We start from the raw sequence: 20,601 nt of genomic DNA, 5'->3' as shown, positions 1-20,601 counted from the left end.
AACTCTTTTATTTTCATAGAGATCTTAGGAAAGACGAAACTGAGCAAAAAGATCCAAGACTATCGAGAGAGGTGGATTTTTGTATCAGCGCTGACTTTCTCTGGCTATTGAACGGGAGGCAAGTTGTGTAAATTCTCCACACTCCAGTTTTCTCAAGGGAGAGCTATACAAATAATGGACCTACTACATAGGGTATTTGTGGGACTATTATGGGGTCTAAAGAACTCAACACAGTGCCAGGATACAAAGTGCCCTAAAAATTTAATTACGCAATAATCTCAAATAAGATAGCCATCTTGTTTCTTTTTTTTTACTACGGTAGTAAGTTGTATTTCCTGACAGACGTACTAGTTTAAGGATCAAATAGTCAGATGCCAGCAGAGGCTGGGCAAGTGAAATAAATAGGCAAACAAAGAGGGTCTGACAAACTCACAGTCTTTTTAGACTCTTTCATTTTCATGCTGGGAAAAGCAAGATATTTCTCTACTGAAAGAAAAGAAATAGCAGAGGGTCACAATAAAAGATTTCTGACCTTTGGCCTTCAAGCCAGGCTCACCATAGGGAGTCGTGGTGACTGTGGCTAAGGGGGGGCTTACGTGGGGGGTTCCCTGGTCACCTCCAGAAAATTGATCTATGGGGGATTCTTAATCTAAAGTTAGCATTTCTATTCCTGTCCCAAGAGAACCAGAAATCCTGTATTTTCGATGAAATCTGCATGTCGACAATGACTATAGGTGGCAAAAAACAAAAACAAAAAAATCTCAGTGAACCAAATGCAACACGCCACTAACTTTTCCTGGAGGATGTTTATTGCCTTGTGCACCATTTCAGCCACCAGCCTGGCAGCCTCACGGCATGTCTTTGGGAAGCGTTGGTATTCAGTTTTGGAGCCCCCAGTGGTATGTTTAAGGGTACTTTCTGAAATGTGTTTCTTTGACAGCTAGCCCAGTGAAGCCCTAGAGAAGGCAGGCACAGATTGTGTGTGTGTGTGTGTGTGTGTGTGTGTGTGTGTGCGTTTGCACATTCAGACTTCCTTTGAACACCTAAGAGAGCCATGTAGCGAAGACCAGGGATCTTGGCCAGTGTTTTTACGGAAGGCTGGCAGATGACCTTTGAGCAGCTACATGTGAGGATGGGACCATTACTTTAGATGCAGCCCCTCCAGGCCTGGCCACGGAGGGGTCTCTTGAAACAGCTCCTATGTCTGATATGGAGCGAGACCCCCACGAGTCTGGTCACTGCTCCACTGCCTTGTTGTAGGGGGGGCCCTGGGAGGCTGGGGGCGGTGGGCTTTATCAGCTTTTCTCCTTTTGTTGTAAGGCTCATTGTTTGGTTTAATGTCCTTGATCAAAATCTGTGAATTTGCAAGGCCTGGGGATGTACATAAACTGCCTGAGAAATTAAAACGGGGATCATTGTGTCCGTCTTCCTGACGATGCAGGCTCCTGTCTCCAGCAGGGTTATCCCAAGTGTCTCTTCCAGGTACTAGATGGAGTCACAGGGACTAGGAGGCCATTTGCATGTGATTTGCATGCATTTACATATGCCTGCATGAGCTCTAAGTCTGAGCAGAGGTGATTTGCAAGGGCTGGATTCTTATTGCCTTTCCCTTGAAGACAGTAACCCCTACCAAGATCCTTCGTTATTAGATGTATATCAGAAAGCAGGTCATTGGAGGTTGGAAGGAGATAGAATCCTAGCCAAAAGGCAACGAACGAGTCCATTAGCAAAAGCTTTATATTCCTTCAGTTACTTCAGAGCAAAACGAAGTAAATATTTGTGGAGCGCCGACTGTTTGCCAAATGCGCTTTTAGATGCTGGGAATTCACATCAGATGGAAGTCCTGCTCACTTTACCATTAATTTTAATGAAGGAGATGGTTATAAAAACAATTAAGACCAAGCAAAGAAAGAAAAATGATTAAGCAGGTAGTGTTAACAGCTATACAGGAAACAACACTGGGAATTGAATCAGAGAGTAGCTTTCAAAAGGGGGTGGGGGCGTGGCATTAAGTAATTTCCCCTGGGGAGACATTAAGGACCTAAATAAGATCAGGTCAACTTTGTCAAGAGCTAATTGATCAATCTATTGACCGATAGATGGTAGATGTTAGATGAGGGAGAGAGAAAGATTAGACAGATGATAGATAGATAGATAGATAGATAGATAGATAGATAGATAGACAGACAGATGATAGATAGATAGATAGATAGATAGACAGACAGATGATAGATAGATAGATAGATAGATAGACAGATGATAGATAGATAGATAGATAGATAGATAGACAGACAGATGATAGATAGATAGATAGATAGATAGACAGACAGATGATAGATAGATAGATAGATAGATAGATAGATGATAGATAGATAGATAGATAGATAGATAGATAGATAGACAGACAGACAGATGATAGATAGATAGATAGATAGATAGACAGACAGATGATAGATAGATAGATAGATAGATAGATAGATAGATAGACAGATGATAGATAGATAGATAGATAGATAGACAGACAGATGATAGATAGATAGATAGATAGATAGATAGATAGACAGACAGATGATAGATAGATAGATAGATAGATAGATAGATAGATAGACAGATGATAGATAGATAGATAGATAGATAGATAGACAGATGATAGATAGATAGATAGATAGATAGATAGATAGATAGATAGATAGACAGACAGATGATAGATAGATAGATAGATAGATAGACAGGTAATTTACGTAGGTAGGTAAATAGATGATAGGTAGGAAAAGTTTATTTGGCCCAAGAAAATGAGAAAGATAAAGGCAGATGAGAGAAGCATGATTTCTAGGCCATCTTAGATACCTCTGAAAAATCTGTTTCTTTAAGAAAATTAAGACCATTGGCATAACTTAAAGTCTTTGACAATTACATCAAAATTAATCAATAGGTCCACATTCAGTGAATGATGTGTTCCAGCCTTGTGTGCAGAACGAAGAATTTAAGAGTTAATAAGGATGTATACAAGAAACAGAATCTTACCTGTGTAGTGTTAAAAAAAAACCCCGTCTCCACTACCAATAAAAGATAGGCCATAGGGCGGGCCCGGTGGCTCAGGCGGTTGGAGCTCCATGCTCCTAACTCTGAAGGGTGACGGTTCGATTCCCACATGGGCCAGTGGGCTCTCAACCACAAGGTTGCCGGTTCAATTCCTCGAGTCCCGCAAGGGATGGTGGGCTCCGCCCCCTGCAACTAAGATTGAACACGGCACCTTGAGCTGAGCTGCCTCCTGGATGGCTCAGTCAGTTGGAGCTCCTTGCTCCTAACTCCGGAGGCTGCCGGTTCGATTCCCACATGGGCCAGTGGGCTCTCAACCACAAGGTTGCTGGTTCAACTCGTCGAGTCCCACAAGGGATGGTGGGCTGTACCCCCTGCAACTAGAAACAGCAACTGGACCTGGAGCTGAGCTGCACCCTCCACAACTAAGACTGAAAGGACAACAACTTGACTTGGAAAAAAGGCCTGGAAGTGCACACTGTTCCCCAATAAAGTCCTGTTCAAAAAAAAAAAAAAAAGTAGGCCATAAGCAGGCTGTATGATAGGGAAGAGAGAGAAGAAGGAGTAATAAATTAATTATTCATTTACTGTAGCTCCATATAGATTTCTTTCACAAACTCTAGATTTCTATGAAGGACTAGAAAGAGAATGTTAAATATGTCCAGATCACCCTGACGCTTTTTCTCAACTGGTTTGCTCTATTTTCTCTTAGAATTTAAATAACTTGAAATGTGGACATTAGTGCCCAGTCCTCAGGAATTGGGTACTTTCTTATTTGAGAAGCAGTGGATTTCCAGTTGGTTAAATTGAAGTCATTTTCCACATTCAGAGAACACACATTCTGAAATGTTTGGGGTGATAGTTATTTTTTATGTCACTATAGAAATTCCTATAAGAACAAGATGTGGTTAAGAAAAGAGAGTTTCAGACACCATTGGGACAAGAGGTCTCAGAATTTCATGTCTCTTCCTCTAGGTCTAAAGTATGGCGAGGGATTTCTCATTTACAAACCTCCTAAAGTGATCCAGTGATAGTAACCCTTCAAAAAAAACCACCCTAAGAACAGCCTGGGAGCTGTAAACCAGCTAGCTTATTCAATTTGGAACCGAAAGTTCTTAGAAACAACACATTCTTAGAACATTCTAGAAAGTTCTTAGGTCCATCCAGGGGCATAGCTATTAAGATATTCAGTCTTCCTTTGTGGATCAGTAGATTGTGACCACCTCTCAGCTATTCTTAGAGGCAAACCACTTAGGTCAGACAACAGGATGTCACAACTCTCATTTCTGGGAAGAGCTCAGAGATTTCTCCTTGTCAGAAATACCTTCCCTCATGTCCCCAATTTCCCCATTGCCTTTTTTCAGGAGCATTTATTAAAGGACTTCCAGCCCAAGGACACAAGTTTTCCACGAAAGGCAGTCCAGCTGTCTTTCAGGAGTTCTATATAATGGATATTTTCATAAAGACGTGCCAGTAGGAGCAGGAAATGGTCACCAAACCCTAAAACAGGATCATTCTTCAGATATTGTTCCCGAAATAATGCCCTATGAATGTCTAATGTGGGTAGCTTCTCGATTTGCAAATATTCTTCTTTGCTCTTTTCTTGTGTAAAAGTTTCTGAAGGTCCAAGCTTCATTTTACAGAAAATGCTCCGTCCGGGACATTTGGAAAATTACAGGATTCTGTTTATCTTATATGCAGGTTATTTGAAAGTTACCTTAGGTATCATGCTTTGATTAAGAATTGTTATAGTTCCTGGCAGCACTGAAACATATTCCACACTTATTCTCTACTGGATAAATGTCATTTTCTTTGAGATTTAAAAAGCACTTTGGAATTCTGTAGAGTCTCCGGGTCATAATTAGGAATGACAATTATCAGAATATGTTTCTGCAAAGAATTCTATTCATGCAAGCTTTCAAATTTTTGCAAACTTAACACAAAGGGACATGTGATAGATTGTTTAGCAGTGACCCATGAAAGAAGACAAAAAAATAGAAATTATTATAGTAGCTTTAAAAAATATTGATATGGGAGAAAATTAATTACATCATTTTCAAAAGGTTCACCTGTAGCTGGTCAGTAGTTTCCACACTATTAACTTGTATTGGCAGAAAATCAAAGAAAAGAGTAAATCTATTTTCCTGTGTATAGTTTTCAAATACTTTTAATGCATGTCCTAACTATATATCCTCTGAATTTTAAAATAAAAACCCATTATGGTTGTGGTTAACTTGCAATCATATTAGTTGTTAAATCAAAGGTGATAATACTGTGTTTGTATATTTGTTTTAAGGCTGGAAATTGAATCCAGTTGTGGGTGCGGTCTACAGTCCCGAATTCTATGCAGGTAAGAAGTTCCTCTTTGCATGATGTCTTCTTGGTTTTCCCTATTTGTGCTTTGCTTGCTGATAAAGAATGGGTTCATAAAAACATCTGAACCAAGTAAATCCATATCCTAAGAAGTTTTGAATTATTATTTTTCTTTTTTTTGGCAAAACCAAAAGTGTTCAAAAACACTTTAAAAAATAAAAGGGAATCATGTCACTTTCATTGTGGAGTAATCATAGAGCCATGGCTCCTTATGACATTTCTCATTGATTTTGCCTTAAAAAAAAAAAAAAAAGAAAAGAAAAGCATTGAGACTTTGCTTAAGAGCATATTGAACAAATGTAGAGCTGTTCACACCCATTTTTTTTCAATATGCCTGGATGTGATTTTTTTAGCCATACATTTCCATTTGGGGGTGCATTTGTTTGTTTGTTTGTATGTTTTTCCTGGCAAAGCAGAGCTGGATTGCTTATTCCAATAATGTGGCAGTGAGTTGAAACTGCCAAGAGAAGGACTATCTAGAAAATCGGAAAAGACTAAACTGCCTTTCTTTCTCCACTAATCAGTTTCTGTTAGAAATTCCATCTCTCTCTGCTTTGCCTTCAAAGATGTATCTCTCTCTTCGTCCCTTCCCTGCCTACCTCCCAACTACCATTCAATTGGGAAATCTGTGTTTCCCAAAAAAATAAGACCGGGTCTTATATTAATCTTTTTTCCAAAAGATGCATTAAGGCTTATGTTCAGGAGATGTCATCCTGAAAAAAATCACGCTAGGGCTTATTTTCCGGTTAGGTCTTATTTTCGGGGAAACACAGTATTGCAGAAAACTTGTTCATCAAATTTGGGGAGAGAGTAACCCAGAAGCAACAGTAGCCAAGATTTTTCCTTGGCCTGGCTTGGTGCTTCTGTCTCGTGGGTCGTTGCTCATTGACAAGACTGCATTTAACCAGGGAACCTAAGCAGATTTGCCTCCTTGGTGTTGAAAAGAAGTCTTTCTTTGATGTGGCCCTTGCTTTTTAATAAGGAGAAATAAATAACCAATTGGTTTAGATCCACTCACTTAGTGATTTCTTGATGGTAAGTCATACCCTTTTGCTTTGTTTCTTCTGGGATGCCTCCTTTCTGTCATTATCCTGATACTAAGCAACCACCCTAGGGGATGACAAAGGGACATAGGAAACAGCCATTTTAGCATAAGAACCAATTTGACTTTGTGGGGGGATGAGAGGGGGTTGACAAATCTGGAAAGGCCCAATACGAGTTTTGGATTTTAGGTGCCCAGAGTCTGCAGTTGTTCATGTGTGAAGTTTACCACAATCCTGGGTTAAGTCCAGGGACTTTATGACTATGAACTAGCTGTTGACTATTATGAGGGAGGAGAGACTTAGCTATAGGCCTTCCCACAATCAGTGGGTGGAGCCCACCCCCTGAGAGGACACATAGCGGAGGAGTGTGCAACATGGACACTGCACCCAGACAGCCTGGGTTCGACTCCTGGCTCCCTGCTTGCTAGCTGTGTGACTCTAGGCAAGTTACTTAACCTCTCTGTGCCTCTGTATCTTTGTTAAATGGGAGATGATAATAGTAACAAACTCACAGGTATTTATAAGAGTTACATGGGTTAATATACGAAGAATACATAGCCAACACCATGCAAACACTGGGTAAATAAAAAGTTAATATTCTACTTCTTTGCCATGGGGGGTAGGTTAACTAAGTTGATTCTGCTGAATTCTGAATGTAGTACTAGACTAAAATTCTCCTTTTAACTCATGAGAGGACTAGTCCTTCCATTCTCAGCATGTCCACTTACAGGAAGGTCATTTCTGGGGTCAGGGGTAAAGAAGTCTAGTCTGTTGAGGGGGGCACAGACATTGCTAGGGTACATCCTTGTCCAAAGTGCAAGGAAATGAAATTGCCCAAAGGTGCAAGCACACAGTCGGACAGTAGCTTGTGTGCAGCTGTAGGTGCTGCCCAGTGAAATGGAGTAGCTGGAGTAAGAGGTGGCAGTGAGTGTGTGTGTGTGAGTGTGTGTGAGTGTGTGTGAGTGTGAGTGAGTGTGTGTGTGAGTGTGTGAGTGAGTGTGTGAGTGTGAGTGTGAGTGTGTGAGTGAGTGAGTGTGTGAGTGAGTGTGTGTGAGTGTGAGTGTGTGTGAGTGAGTGTGTGTGTGAGTGTGTGTGTGAGTGTGTGAGTGAGTGTGTGAGTGAGTGTGTGTGAGTGTGAGTGAGTGAGTGTGTGGGTGAGTGTGTGAGTGAGTGTGTGAGTGAGTGTGTGTGTGAGTGAGTGTGTGAGTGAGGGTGTGTGAGTGTGTGTGTGAGTGTGTGAGTGAGTGTGTGAGTGTGTGTGAGTGTGTGTGAGTGAGTGAGTGTGTGTGTGAGTGTGTGTACGCGAGTGTGTGTGAGTGCGTGTGTATATGTGTGAGTGTGTGCGCGCCTGTGTACCTAGCTGCACATTATCTCCCCAAAACAATGGGGTCAAGAACACGAAGTAAGATGTCATTGGATAAGGAGGCAAGGTATCAGTTGACGCGTTGTCATAAAGAAAGTGTGTTTTTCTGGTCCCATGCAAAATAGTTGGTGATTTTTGTCTCCAGCAACCAGGAAAACACCAACTATCTTTTTTACATATAATTTCAAACCTAGATGCGTATCTGGATATTTAAGAGGACCTTAAGACAGAAGAAACAATTCAAGCTGACATATATGTAAGAATAAATTAATCTTCGTAACTTTTAGACCATCAGAGCAGCCATTCAAATTAGCCCTGGGCCCATATCAGAAGTTAGATCACTAGATCCAAACCACTAGTTTGAAAATACATATGCACTCCTATGTTCATTGCAACATTATTTATAGTGGTGAAGATATGGAAGCAACCTAAGTGTCCATCAATAGATGACTGGATAAAAAAGAGGTGGTACATTTATACAATGGAATGTTACTTGGCCATAAAAAAGAAGGAAATCTTACCATCTGCAACAGCATGGATGTACCTAGAGGGAATTATGCTAAGTGCAATGAGTCAGATAGATGCAATGTGATTTCACTTACTTGTGGAATCTAAAGAACAAAATACACGAACAAACAAAACAGAAAGAGACTCATAGATACAGGGAACAAGCTGATGGTTGCCAGATGGAAGGAGGTTCGGAGGGCTGAGTGAAAAAAGGTGAAGAGGTTAAGAAATACAAATTCATAGTTAGAAAATAGTCACTGGAAAGTCAATAATATTGTAACAACTATGTATGTGCCCGGTGGGTACTAGACTTATCGAGGATCACTTCGTAAGTTATATAAATGACTAACCACTATGCTGTACACCTGAAACTAATATAAAATAATATTGAATGTCAACTATAATTGGGAAAAAAAATTAAGTTAGGTCATTGGGATATAAAAAAAGAGTAAGTTATCATAAAAGTTAAATGGGCTGAGTACTTGCTTGGGTTTGGTGCTTTCTATGGTTTTGGCGTGAAACCACTTTCTGTGGTTAGGTACAGTCTAAATTAATGTATTTAAATCCTCATGGCAATTTTCCAAATGAGGAGACTAAGAGACAAAGAGTTTGCATCATGGGACAGAGATGTCGCCGCTGGTAAAAAGCCGGCTAGAATTTGAAATCAAGAGCCTGTGTTCTTACAACCAGGTCATACTGCTGTTTCATTTTTTACAAATATTAAAAGTCATAATTCTTATTGACTGTGCCCTGTAATAGCAGGTCATGCTGGTGATCTATGGCCAAACCAGTCAAACTGAAAAAAAAGAAGTAAGATAATAATTTTGGATTATTCCAACCACCGCCATATTCAGATGTGTTAATGGGTTGTGCTGGGGAAGCTTTAAGGAGTCTGTACGACGAAATAATTCTTTCTCTGAGTTGCTCCAATAATCTTACACCTTTTTTAAAAATGAGGCATGGATAAGTAAGCCACGCGTGACTTGAGAAATCGGAACATTTGTGTTTCGAGTGGCCATCATCTGGCCACTCCTTAATCAGGAGCTTTTCCTTTTTGCCTGTATATTTGTGTATGTGGGTAGACAGAGTTCATGATATTCAGCGATGTGGGGAAATGTTGCTGCACGTTCAACACTCCAGAGCAATTACTTTGAAATATTTGAAGCCCATAAACACCGACACTCCAGCTCGCTGAAATCTAAAGTCAGGCACCTATATCTATGGAAGGCATAGATGCAAAGATAGAGATGTAGAATGGATTCCTTTCCATAGCCAGGTATAATTACTAATGTTACCCATTTAAATCCCCAGGACTAAGAATTTAGGGGGCATTTTAAATTTCCCCAAGTATAAAAATAGTCCGGATTTATCTTGCAATTTTGAATCTGTCTCAAAGCTGAAATGAAGACCCTGTCATTGATTTGCCGTGGATATTTAGCAGACCAGCCCTATATCTGCCTGAGATAGAAAGCCAGACTTACTAGTCATTTCTGTATATAAGATTCTATGTTAATGACACATATCGTAATATTCCCATAGTATAATTATTGATTTTCTGAAGCTTATGCAGAATGAACAACCCGACCTCCAATTGTCTCTCAGAATGGGGCACGAAAAGTTCACGTATTTTGTAAATTAAAATCGATATTTTCAATCTCTCCTAAAGGTAGTTTTCCTAATTTAGTGGACTTTTCCCTAACATTTATTTTGTCTTTTAATTATAAAATGGCAGGTGATTGATTTTTCTATATAACCTCTTGACGCCCTGAGTACATTTTTATTGCTAATGCAGGGTGGGGGTAGGGAGAGCAGTGGCACCCCTTAATGAGGATATTTAATTACTCACTGAACAATATTAATTTGCTTTGATCAATTACAACGTGCACTGTCCCTCGCACGCACATTCCAGGGGAAGCATTTACAAAGCTGTTATAGAAGGGCTTTCATTTTGAATGATCAAGTCCAACCTGGAAGAAATCTTTTAAACGCTGATCCAATCCAGTCTCCGGAACCAGATATACATAAATCAGCTTATTCCCGTGACCATATATAAATCTCCTCCAAAGACAAGTGGGTGTTTTCCTACAACACTAAACAGCATTGATTATTTTTCCTACGTCTCATCATCTTCAGACACCCTGAGGCTTATTCTCAAGACAAAAGATTGATAAGTCAATTAAAAAAAAAAGAAAAAGAAAAAGTCCGGGTGAGTTTCAAAGACTTGAGCCAGCATCTGTGGCCATTCCGTTTTAGAGTTTAAAGAAAATTGAACGCCCTAACTAGAAGTACAATATCTACAAATATGTCTTCCCCGTAGCATTGACATGCCTCAAGTTATTTAGTGTAATTAGAAATAGTGTTTCGAAGAATCTTAATGACGAGAGCTTGAAGGGGATTGTTAGTTTCCCCATCCCTGTGAGCCATTCCTTTTGCCTTCTAATAAAAAGATTTTTAAAAAAGAATTGGTGTCTTTTAGAGATAATCATGCTATCTGGCCCACGAAGCTGTTGATCGAAAGCACCTTTAATCTTCATAAATAAGTAAAACAAAATAAAAATAAATAACAGAAGTTTATACCAAGATGTCGACGCGGGTGTGACAAATGGCAAATTCATCTGTTTCTCCACTGCTGGTGAGATCGCTGCAAATCTTACCCACACCGTATATTACATCTGCCAACTCATTCCTATGATTAAATATTCCATCAGTGGGGCTCTAAGGCAGCAAAACTTAACAAGATTCCTAAGATAAACCACTTCAACACATATCACTCACTTCCATGGACGGAGAGCTCCCCGCTTGCAAAGGAAAATTGGAATTGAGTTAAATTACTCCAGGAGTCGCAATCAATAGGTAAAGGAAAGGATCTTCCAATGCAATGCAAATTTAAGCTACAGTTAGGTTCCAAAGACAAGAAACACACAATTAAACTCCAAAGTAGAGAGATGGGAAAACCTTGACGATGACAATGGAAAAGAGTCTTGGTGACATCTTTCTGATGAGCGTTTTCTTGGGAGGGTACAGAAGGAGGGAGTTTTGAATAGATACTCCTTCTGAAAATAAGATGTTCTGGTTTTGAGAGGGGTGAGAGAATACAGAAATGACAGGTACTTAAATAAGAGCATACCTGGCTGCAAAGTCACATTTAAAAGGTGATCGCGTCTTGAAAGTAGGTTATCCTGGGGTTATAGGGAGAATAGGCAAGGTACGACCAAGTAGATTGGGACCTCAGTAGCAAGTTTAAAATGAAGAGGATAAATGAAGCCCTCAGTGATTGCTTACCCCGAAAGGGCAGTTGTATTTGACCTTGGATTACCTGTGCAAAGGTATTAGTTTTCTATGGGCTGTTGGCCCCTGTGGACCATGATTCATCTAAGATTTACGTCAAAAGAAGGCAGATATGGGTCTCCCTCTCAGTTGTTCCTCCACTTCACTTTCTTGAGCCCACTACAGTTCAGTTAAGAACTTTAGTCACACTTTTGGACCAACTCCTTTCGAATTTCCTTCCTACAATTTGGATACAGCAGCCTCTGAAAAAAGTAAGATTGTCCAGCACCTGTGGTAACTGTGGTCCCTGACACGGGCTATTTGTCTTTTACTGGTCACAGTCCTAGACTTTGGATTGGCCTCAGAATGACCTGCTCGAATGCTGGGGACAAATCATGCCCCATTTGGGGTGACTACCTTAGCAGCCTGAAAAAGTGGACTGTGGGTTTGAAAGGTACCTGCTACCCTTTTGAGTCCTTCAGAGCCCGCAGCATTCAGGTACCCCTTGTGGCGCCAACATTGCTCACATCCACCCAGAGACGCACGCTTCTCTAGACACACAGCGATGGCGGGAGGAAGCCATTCCTATGGACAGCGACCTTTGGCTCTGCAGTGTTTTGTATCATTTACACACGTGCCAAATGAAATGCATTTCAGTGAACCGGAACACAAGGTTCCAGATTTAAGTCCCCAAGCAGAGGATTTTTCAGTCTGGAAATGTTCCAGTGCAAACAGTTTATCTCGTACATCTGTTTACCTTTGCCTCCTCTTTTGGTTGCAATTCACTTCCTTCTCTCCTCTCCTCCCCGCATCTGTCTTATCAGATTTTGTTCCATCTTTGCCCACATGTAGCCTTAATTTTTATCTGCGTCCTTGCCTGTCCTACAGAGGGAACGCAGCTCTGCGTTGATGGAGCCTATGGGAGTTGATCTTCAAATAGGGTCAGAACTTGCTGACGTGCTGGAAACGCATTTCCTCATTAGTTTCCATTCTACTGCTCAGGAAAGTCCATCAAGGAGCGCTTCCCCCAAAGCAAGGAGCAACAGGACAGCCCTTACGGGAGGAGCCCCACCTCTAAGCCATGAGAGGAAGATGAGGTTCGAATATCTGGCTCAGGATAAATTTCATAGGGAAAGTTCTAGGCTGCATCATCAATATACTGAACACCTCAAAGCATCAGCAACAGAAGGCAATGTGGGCACTTACTCTGTACCAGGCGCTGTGCTAAACACTTTGCGTCTCACATCCTCGTACAAATGTTCTAGCATTGCCTTCGTTGTAGAAATGATGAAACCATGGCATTGTAGAGAGTTCTCTGTATCCTGAAACACAGAACTAGTATGTAAAAAAAGCCCATGTTTTTCATCACCTTGCTTTGCAGCGTTCACAGTAGAAGTAGACAAGGGCATTCCGTCAATGCCTTGCATTCGTCAGGTCATAGAATATAATAATTAATAAAAACATCTGCACTTAATATTACCCACAGCATGCCAAACTCCATACTGGGGTCTTTACATATATTTGCATAGATTGCAACTTTGCAGGACAAGTGTCATAATCATTGCGTGGCAGATAAATTAGAAATCCATCCAGTTAAGTTGCCCAAGGTTTCTGGCTTTGAAAACTAAAGAGCTGGATCCAAACCTGGATTCCAAAGCTTATTTCTTTTTACTAAAAACAAGTTGCCCAACGCTCCCCATACACACACACAAATGCTTTAATGAATCCAATATCCTGGTTCAATGCTTCTGAACTGGGAGTGGTTTGCCCCCGTCCCAGGGCAATTGGGGAATTTCTGGAGACATTTTTCAGTGTGACATCCGTCACGGTGGGTGTTCACTACTGACATCGAGTGGGTGAAGGCCGGGGATTGTGGAAAACATCCTGCAATGCTTAAGACAGCCCCCCAACAAAGGATTATCTGGCCCAAATGTCAGTAGTGCTGAGGTTGAGAAATCCTGTCCTGATAGAAGCACATTAGTAAATTTGCCATGTATGCACCAAATATCTTAGTAACTCTCATGCGCTACCGATGAACAGCTAGAGTTATCAATGGCAACCAAAGAATTTTAAGAGAGAAATTTGCCCACATGTTTCCTCTTCTGGGCCTTATTTGTGATTTTTGACTCCAAAAGGGAAAAGCATAAAGTTTGATTATATACTACACACACTTCCATTTTATTTCAGCCAAAGGATACAGGTTAAACACCAGCAAAGGGAAAGAGTCCATGGGGTGAAGCCCAGGAGACCAGAGAAAAGCTTTCAGGTGTGTTCTCCCAGTGCCGTCAGAAGGAGCTGCCTGATTCCCCAGCGATGACCTAGGGTAACATGTGCAAAGTGTGGTCAGTCAGGAAAGCTCACCTGAGATCCGGTGTCCAGGGTTTTGATTGGGAGTTGGTCACATAGACATGGAGCATCCATGTGACGGACCTCAGCTCCTCAAAACTTAGCCCCTCTCCCCAGTAAAAGCTAGCGTTCACTGTCAATCACATCACTACAGTAAACTTTCTTGGGAAACAGGTACCACGCGGCCCAAGACCTCAGGCATCCCAAAACAGTCTTATCAGGTAGAGTAAATATTCCAGGGACTCCAAGCTCATCTCCTAGGAGTTGGCCAAAGACCAGTGTGAACGACAAAGCTTTTTTTTTTTTTTGGGGGGGGGGGGGCTGTGCAGGATACCAGCAGCCCAGACCAGCTCAGTTAACCCTTTGCTGCACAACAGTAAAGGCAAAAATGAAGATGAAAAGTTCAGAATATATAGCAATGGTGATAGTGATGGTAGTTTTGGGCACGAAGATGATGATATAAGACAGGATATACCAGCGTGTTGGTTGATTCTAAAAGAAAAGATCAAGCTGAATTTAGTTACGAGAGACAAAAAGAACACGTGACTTTTTCGCTTCGAGCAGGGTCAGCAAATGTCCTCGGTAAAGGGCTAGTCAGTAAATATTTTAGATTTTGCATGCCATATGGTCTCTGTCACAGCCACTCCGCTCTGCTGGGGTAGTACAGAGGCAGCCATAGACAACACACAATGAATGGGCTTGCCTGCATTCCAAGCAAAGTTTATTTAAGGACACCGACATTTAAATTTCATATCATTGTCATGTGTCACTAAATTAGTCATCTTCTCCGTCCCCCCATCCCCCTATTAGGTAAAAATGTGAAAACCCGGGCCCTACTCTGCTGGCCCTGGCCTTCAAAAGTTGAGATTTAAGAAACACAAAGCCACTACTTTGCACCTTGGGGAGTTTTGTTGTTGTTTTTAGCATGGTACTGGTTTAGCAGTTCCATGCTGCGTGAACATGGAAGGTGAGCTGGCTGTTTCTCAGTTGTGTGATAGTCATCCAGGAAGTGCCCAAGTGAGATGCCATGTATAAATTAACACATACCACTGGCTTCCGTTAATTCATCTTTTAGCGCAGTGACAGCATTTGAGGGCCTGCCAAATGCTAGACCCTGTGATATGTGCCGGGGAGCAGACTTTCCCTTCTGAATTTGGCAGGGCGGTGAAGGAGACAGACAAATAAGCTCCGTGTGTAATAGATGACGATACTTGCTGGAGCAGTGAACATCACAACCCTCTCTGCGTTAGGAGTCAGAGGGGTAGTATAAATTGGGTTTTGAAGGATAAATAAGAGTTCGCCTGGAAAGAAAGGGGGGTAAGATCATTGTAGGGGTGAGTAAGGAGGCGTTTGGTGCAGCCCAAAGAGTGTCTTAACATTTATCTTCAGAATCTAGTGAGAAATATTAGAACAAAAACAAACACAGGTGCTTGATTTTCACCTGAGATGGAAAATTTCTGAGGCAAAGTCAGGTTTCCCCCAAAGGCTGAGAAACATTGATCTGTTGATAGCAAATCTAGAGAAAATTTGCAGAGACCTGATAATAAAATACCAGACAAAGGAATTATGGATGCTGGAATTTATCCTTTGAGTAGAAGGCAACCATTGAAAGCTCTCATTTAAAAAATGAATAAAAAAAGGATAAAACACTCAGCGATGAGGTAGCACCCATACCTACACTTGAAAAAAGTTAATGGACATATCCTGAGAACTGCTACAAATATGTGGGTTATGCCCTGAGGGCTGGAAAAAAGGAGACCACATCAGCAACTGCTTCCCAATCCCAGAGACTGGGGTCTTGATAGACCCCAGGACTACTAAACCGGCACCCAACCCCACGGGTATTGTAAAGCTTGTTTCCCGGTTTTGTCCAAATCTTCTCTTAGAAAAGTCAATTCCTGGAGATTTTCAAAATGAGGTGATTTTTTTTTTCTTCCTTTTAACTAGTGTTGCCATTCTATTATAAACTATTTCATTTGGAAGATTTTTTGCATCCCACTGTTAGCATTCTTTTCAAAATAGATAGTTTACTGTGATTAGCCCAACCAGTGAAGTTGTGGTGTAAATAGAGACAAATTGGCAAAATATTGTTTACTGCTCTGTGTGTTAATTATATGTCGAGCCTCATTCTCCAAGTATAAAACAAAGCCGTTCTGTTGTCTTTCTAAAATGTAGTGCTGAAGAACCAACACACAAATGGCAAAACTTACTTAGATTGACTACACTGATGACAGTTAATGCATTTCTAGAACTTCTGTGGAACTGTTACAACCCATTACAGCCGAAATATTGGTTTATGAAAAATTAATAAAGCCAGTGGAAAATGGAATCCAGCTTCTGCATTAGCTATTTACACCAAAAGAATCAGCCAGAATTAATTATGCCGTATGCTGCATTCTAATGAGTTTTTCATTAAACTGTCTACCATTATGGAAACTAAACAAGGATTATTCAAAGAATAATGCCAACGGCTGTTATTTTTTTGAGAGATTAAATTAGTTAATGGGTTATACATTTAAATCTGATGCCAGGGTTAATTGATGTACACTTCTCATTGTATTAAGCCCAGTATCGTTTTTAAAACCATGAACACCCCATATCACTATTTCCTCTGGATGGTTCTAGTGTTTGTTTAATATGCATGTGATATTGTGAAGATTGAAACCCTCTATGTTACTTCTCTGTCATTTTTGAAAATAATTTTCACCTGTCTAAATTTTTTTATTTGCTTTCAGCCCAAAGGGGCGTGTGTGTGTGTGTGTGTGTGTGTGTGTGTGTGTGTGTGTGGTGTGAGATATTTAAACAAATGTATCTGATTATCCTTTTAGAGACTCAAAGTTGAAGTATATTTTCTACTCTCATGAGAAGGTTGGGGTCAGGACTTTAAATCTCATCTAGGGCAGGAAGGAAAGTCACGATGACTCTCAACCCCCATTCCACAAATATATCCAGTCCCTCCTAAAATAAAGTTCTGTTATAGTAAGTGGGGGTCACTAAGGAAGCCTCTCCAGAAGGATTTTTGGACTCTTGTAGCATCTTAGAGGCTCTTGTCCTTAAGAAGCTGAGAGAGAAAGTGAGGAAGGCCATCTAGATTCTTTGCAGAAATTCTAAACTCCACTGATTGCAACTAAAGCACAATTTCTCATTTTTTTCCCCCTCTTGAGCAGAGATGGCAAACTAAAAGGTCTTTAAGAGCAGGCTGTGAGATCAGTGAGTGAAATATGCAAATCTGAGGGGACATGTCTCAATTCTGAGGAAGTACGGTATCTCCCCATCACCCTAAGTAGCCCTGCCAGGCAAGGACTCTGACTCAAATCTATGTGGCCCCATCTCCTGATAAATCGGGAGAAGCCAGATTCTGTCTTCTAACAGTAAACCTCCCAAATTTAAATGTTTGCAATAATTTCCCAATCTTGAAATGTTTTCCATTAATTCTGTTATGTTTAGCATTATGTTAGTGGCCAAAGAAAATAGTACACTAGTTATCAACTTGCTACTCCTTTCTTAAAGGAACAAGAGAACACATAAGTCCCCAAAGTGCCGTATTTTGAGATTCCAAATAATAATCATTTACATTGTGATTATTACTGAGGGCACCTATTGTTTATCTACTATTTGCCAAACACTTTCATATAATAGTTCTAATCTTCCAACAGTACTCAGTGAAGTAGATATTTTTGTCCCTGTTTGGCAGATATGAAAACTGAGGCTCAGGAATGTTAAATGCCTGGCCCAAGGGCAAAGAAACAGTCAGTAAGGCCAGAAAAACAAAACTAAGTTTAAAAGTTTCAGAAGCCCATGCTTTTTTAGCTACCTGTAAGATCTTAAGAGTTCACCATTTCTCCTTTCTGCGTTCCCTTCCTTCTTGTCTTATTTCTATCCTGCAAGTAAGATTTTCTTATCTATGGAAGATACAGCCTTCCCAGAGTCTTCTTTGGTTGGATTTAAAACTCTATCACAGATTCTTACAGGTGGTCAGGAGGTTCTACCCAAAGTTTTCAGCTTGGAAGAGTCACGTGTTTTCAGCCAGAGGCCACTGCAGAATCCTTAGACGTGGCTTCGTTGAAATGGGGTTGATGGATAGTTATCATTCCAAGATTGGAAAGGATGTTTAATCAACTCGGGACCAACTCTTCCCATTAATAAGCTTTCTGAGAGAGTCTAAGCTGTGGAATCACGCAGAGCTGTCTCAGATTTCAGTTTTGTCTCAGATTTGTTTGTCTCTCAGCCTTAGTTTTTTTGTGGCTTTCATAGGAAAAAAGTATAATGTCTGTAGAACATACGTGGTCCAGTTCCAGAAGCTCAGTGGCATCTTAATGGTCACTCCTGTCAGTATTGGCTGTACGTGAGGTTGCACTTGAAGTCCTTGTGATTTTACTGTTGTCAGCAGCCCTGGTATCCCCTAGGAGCTTATTAGAAATGCAGATTCTCAGGCCCTACCCCACACCGACTTGATAAGAATAATCAGCATTTTAAAAGGGTCCACCAGGTGATTTTACATTTTACAATTTGAGGAGCAAGACTCCAGGCTAGCCCTTACCTATATATTGACACCTGTGACTCTGAAGACTAAATACCTTAGAAGACAAAAATTAACTTCTATTGTTTTTGTTGTGGCTTCATTGCTAGCCTTTCACAAATACCCTATGGGATCTCGTTGTTTCATTGTCTTGAACAACAATGAATTAACAAGAAATCTGGGGAGCAAGCATTGAAAAAAAAGACAGGTTTTTAACTTTTTTTTAACAAAAAACAAATAAAATTAAATTGGGGGCAGGGATGGATAAAATCATACCCTCTGAAATATTTAGTGACAGCTTCCTGGGGAGGGGGACCATTGCCGTCTTGAGAGACAATTACTATTCGTATCTTTCCAAACAGGAAGGGGACATTGGAACAGGGGAAAGAAAACCTTTTCTGTAAAGATGCAGATGGTAAATATTTTAGCCTTTGTGGGCTGAGGGTCTCTGTTGCAAGTACTCAGCCTTGTCATGCAGCATAAAAGCAGCCATAAACAATACACAAATGAATGAGTGTGGCTGTGTTCCAATAACACTTTATTTATAAATATCAGAATTTGAATTTTATGTGATTTTTTTTTTCACTTGTCACCAAATCTTATTTGTCTATTGATTTTTTTCTCGATCATAAAAAGTATAAAAATTATTCTTAGCTCACAGGCCTTACAAAAATAGTGATAGGCCAGATCTGGCCAAAAAACTGTAGTCTGCCTATACCTGATTTAGACGATTGTTCTTAAAACCACGGGTAGGTTTGATTTGCGTTCAGCGCTACAGAATTTCTCTCTGCACGAACTTAGACAAGATGCTAAAACTCTATGTTTCAATATCCTGTCTTACTAAATGGGCGTAATTATAGCCCCTGTCTATAGGGTTGTTAAGAGTAGGAGATAATCCAAGTTAAATGTTGAGAGGGTTTGCCTAGCACTTACCAGGTATTCAGGAAGCAATTTTTATAATTGCTATTCATATGTTTATTATCATATTGCGCCAATTGAATTTTTTTTTTTAAAAGCCGCTATTAGCCTAAATTTTAGAGGCAGGAAAACAAGAGAACAGTTCAAGTGAATCATTACATTTTTTAAACAATAAATGATCAGGGAGAAAGTTGTACAGAGATTCTTTGTATTATTCTTGCAACTTTTTTGTGCAGTCTGAAATTATGTCAAAAGACAAAGTGAGAAGAAAAATTAACAAATGATGATATATTTCTTTTTAAATATGATGAAAATCAAAACTTGCACAATAAATCGGCATGAGAGAGTATTTTCACTGTACATAGATTCACTTCAGGGCACCTTGAAATATGGAATCCCCCGGTACAATTAAAACATGATTTGATTTTATGAGAATTAAATATACATACAACATTTTTCTGCAACATTTGTGCCTAAATGGAAATACTCTGTACTTAAAACTCTCCCCTAACCCTTCCAAGAAACTCATCTTTCAGGCATGTATAAAAGCATTAGTTATTAGCTTTGAAAATATTCTTACATGGATTAGCTCAGTGCTCGCCTATGTTCAGAAATGTGTAACTGCAAAAGTATCCACAGCCCATCAGGGTTTGGATAAATGCGTCCATTGGAGGCAGTTACCTCCATTGGCAGGGACCACACGGCAACCTCCCAGGCCTCTCCATCTAACAGACGTTTGACACTTCACAGGGGACCCGTACATATCCTGCCTCATTGATTCTCGGGGCAGGGTTCATTAGGATGTAAGTTGGTGTATTAGTCAACACAAGCTGCCATAACAAACTACCACAGACTGGGTGGCTTAAGCAACAGAAGTTGATTTTCTCAGCGTTCTGGAGGCTAGAGTCCAAGATCAATGTGTTGGCAGGGTTGGCTTCTCCTTTGGCCTCTCTCCTTGGTTGGAAGATGGCCATCTTCTCCCCATGTCCTCACATGGTCTTTTCTCTTTGCCTGTCTATGTCCTAATCTCCTCTTAAGGACTTTAGTCATCTACAATTAGGGTCACCCTAGTGGTGTCATTTTAACGTAATTACTTCTGTAAAGACCCTATCTCCAAAAACAGTCACATTCTATGGTGTTGGGAGTTAAGGTTTCAATGTATGAATTTGGGGGGCCAATTCAGTCCCTAACAGTAGGGCAGGAATGGGTGGGGAACCAACAGTGCT

The 20,601-nt window shown here is 40.5% G+C and overlaps 1 protein-coding gene across 48 annotated transcripts in view; it reads left to right on the top strand.

Annotated features, from left to right (window-relative positions):
- Window positions 1–20,601, top strand: part of RBFOX1 (RNA binding fox-1 homolog 1) — a 2,003,336-nt gene that overhangs the window by 1,889,794 nt on the left and 92,941 nt on the right. For all 48 annotated transcript variants that reach the window (XR_016022576.1, XR_016022577.1, XM_074323048.2 and 45 more), the window contains one exon: window positions 5,336–5,389. Coding sequence is in view for 46 of the 48 variants with exons in the window: in XM_074323048.2 (XP_074179149.2) it covers window positions 5,336–5,389 (54 nt within the window). In the remaining 2 variants the exon portion in view is untranslated. The remainder of the gene's footprint in view (window positions 1–5,335; window positions 5,390–20,601) is intronic.

The sequence above is a fragment of the Rhinolophus sinicus genome, chromosome 10 (assembly GCF_057876585.1).
Source record: "Rhinolophus sinicus isolate RSI-liver-muscle chromosome 10, RSI-T2T, whole genome shotgun sequence".
NCBI classification, from domain to species: Eukaryota; Metazoa; Chordata; class Mammalia; order Chiroptera; family Rhinolophidae; genus Rhinolophus; species Rhinolophus sinicus.
This window is presented reverse-complemented; position numbering and strand designations above follow the sequence as displayed.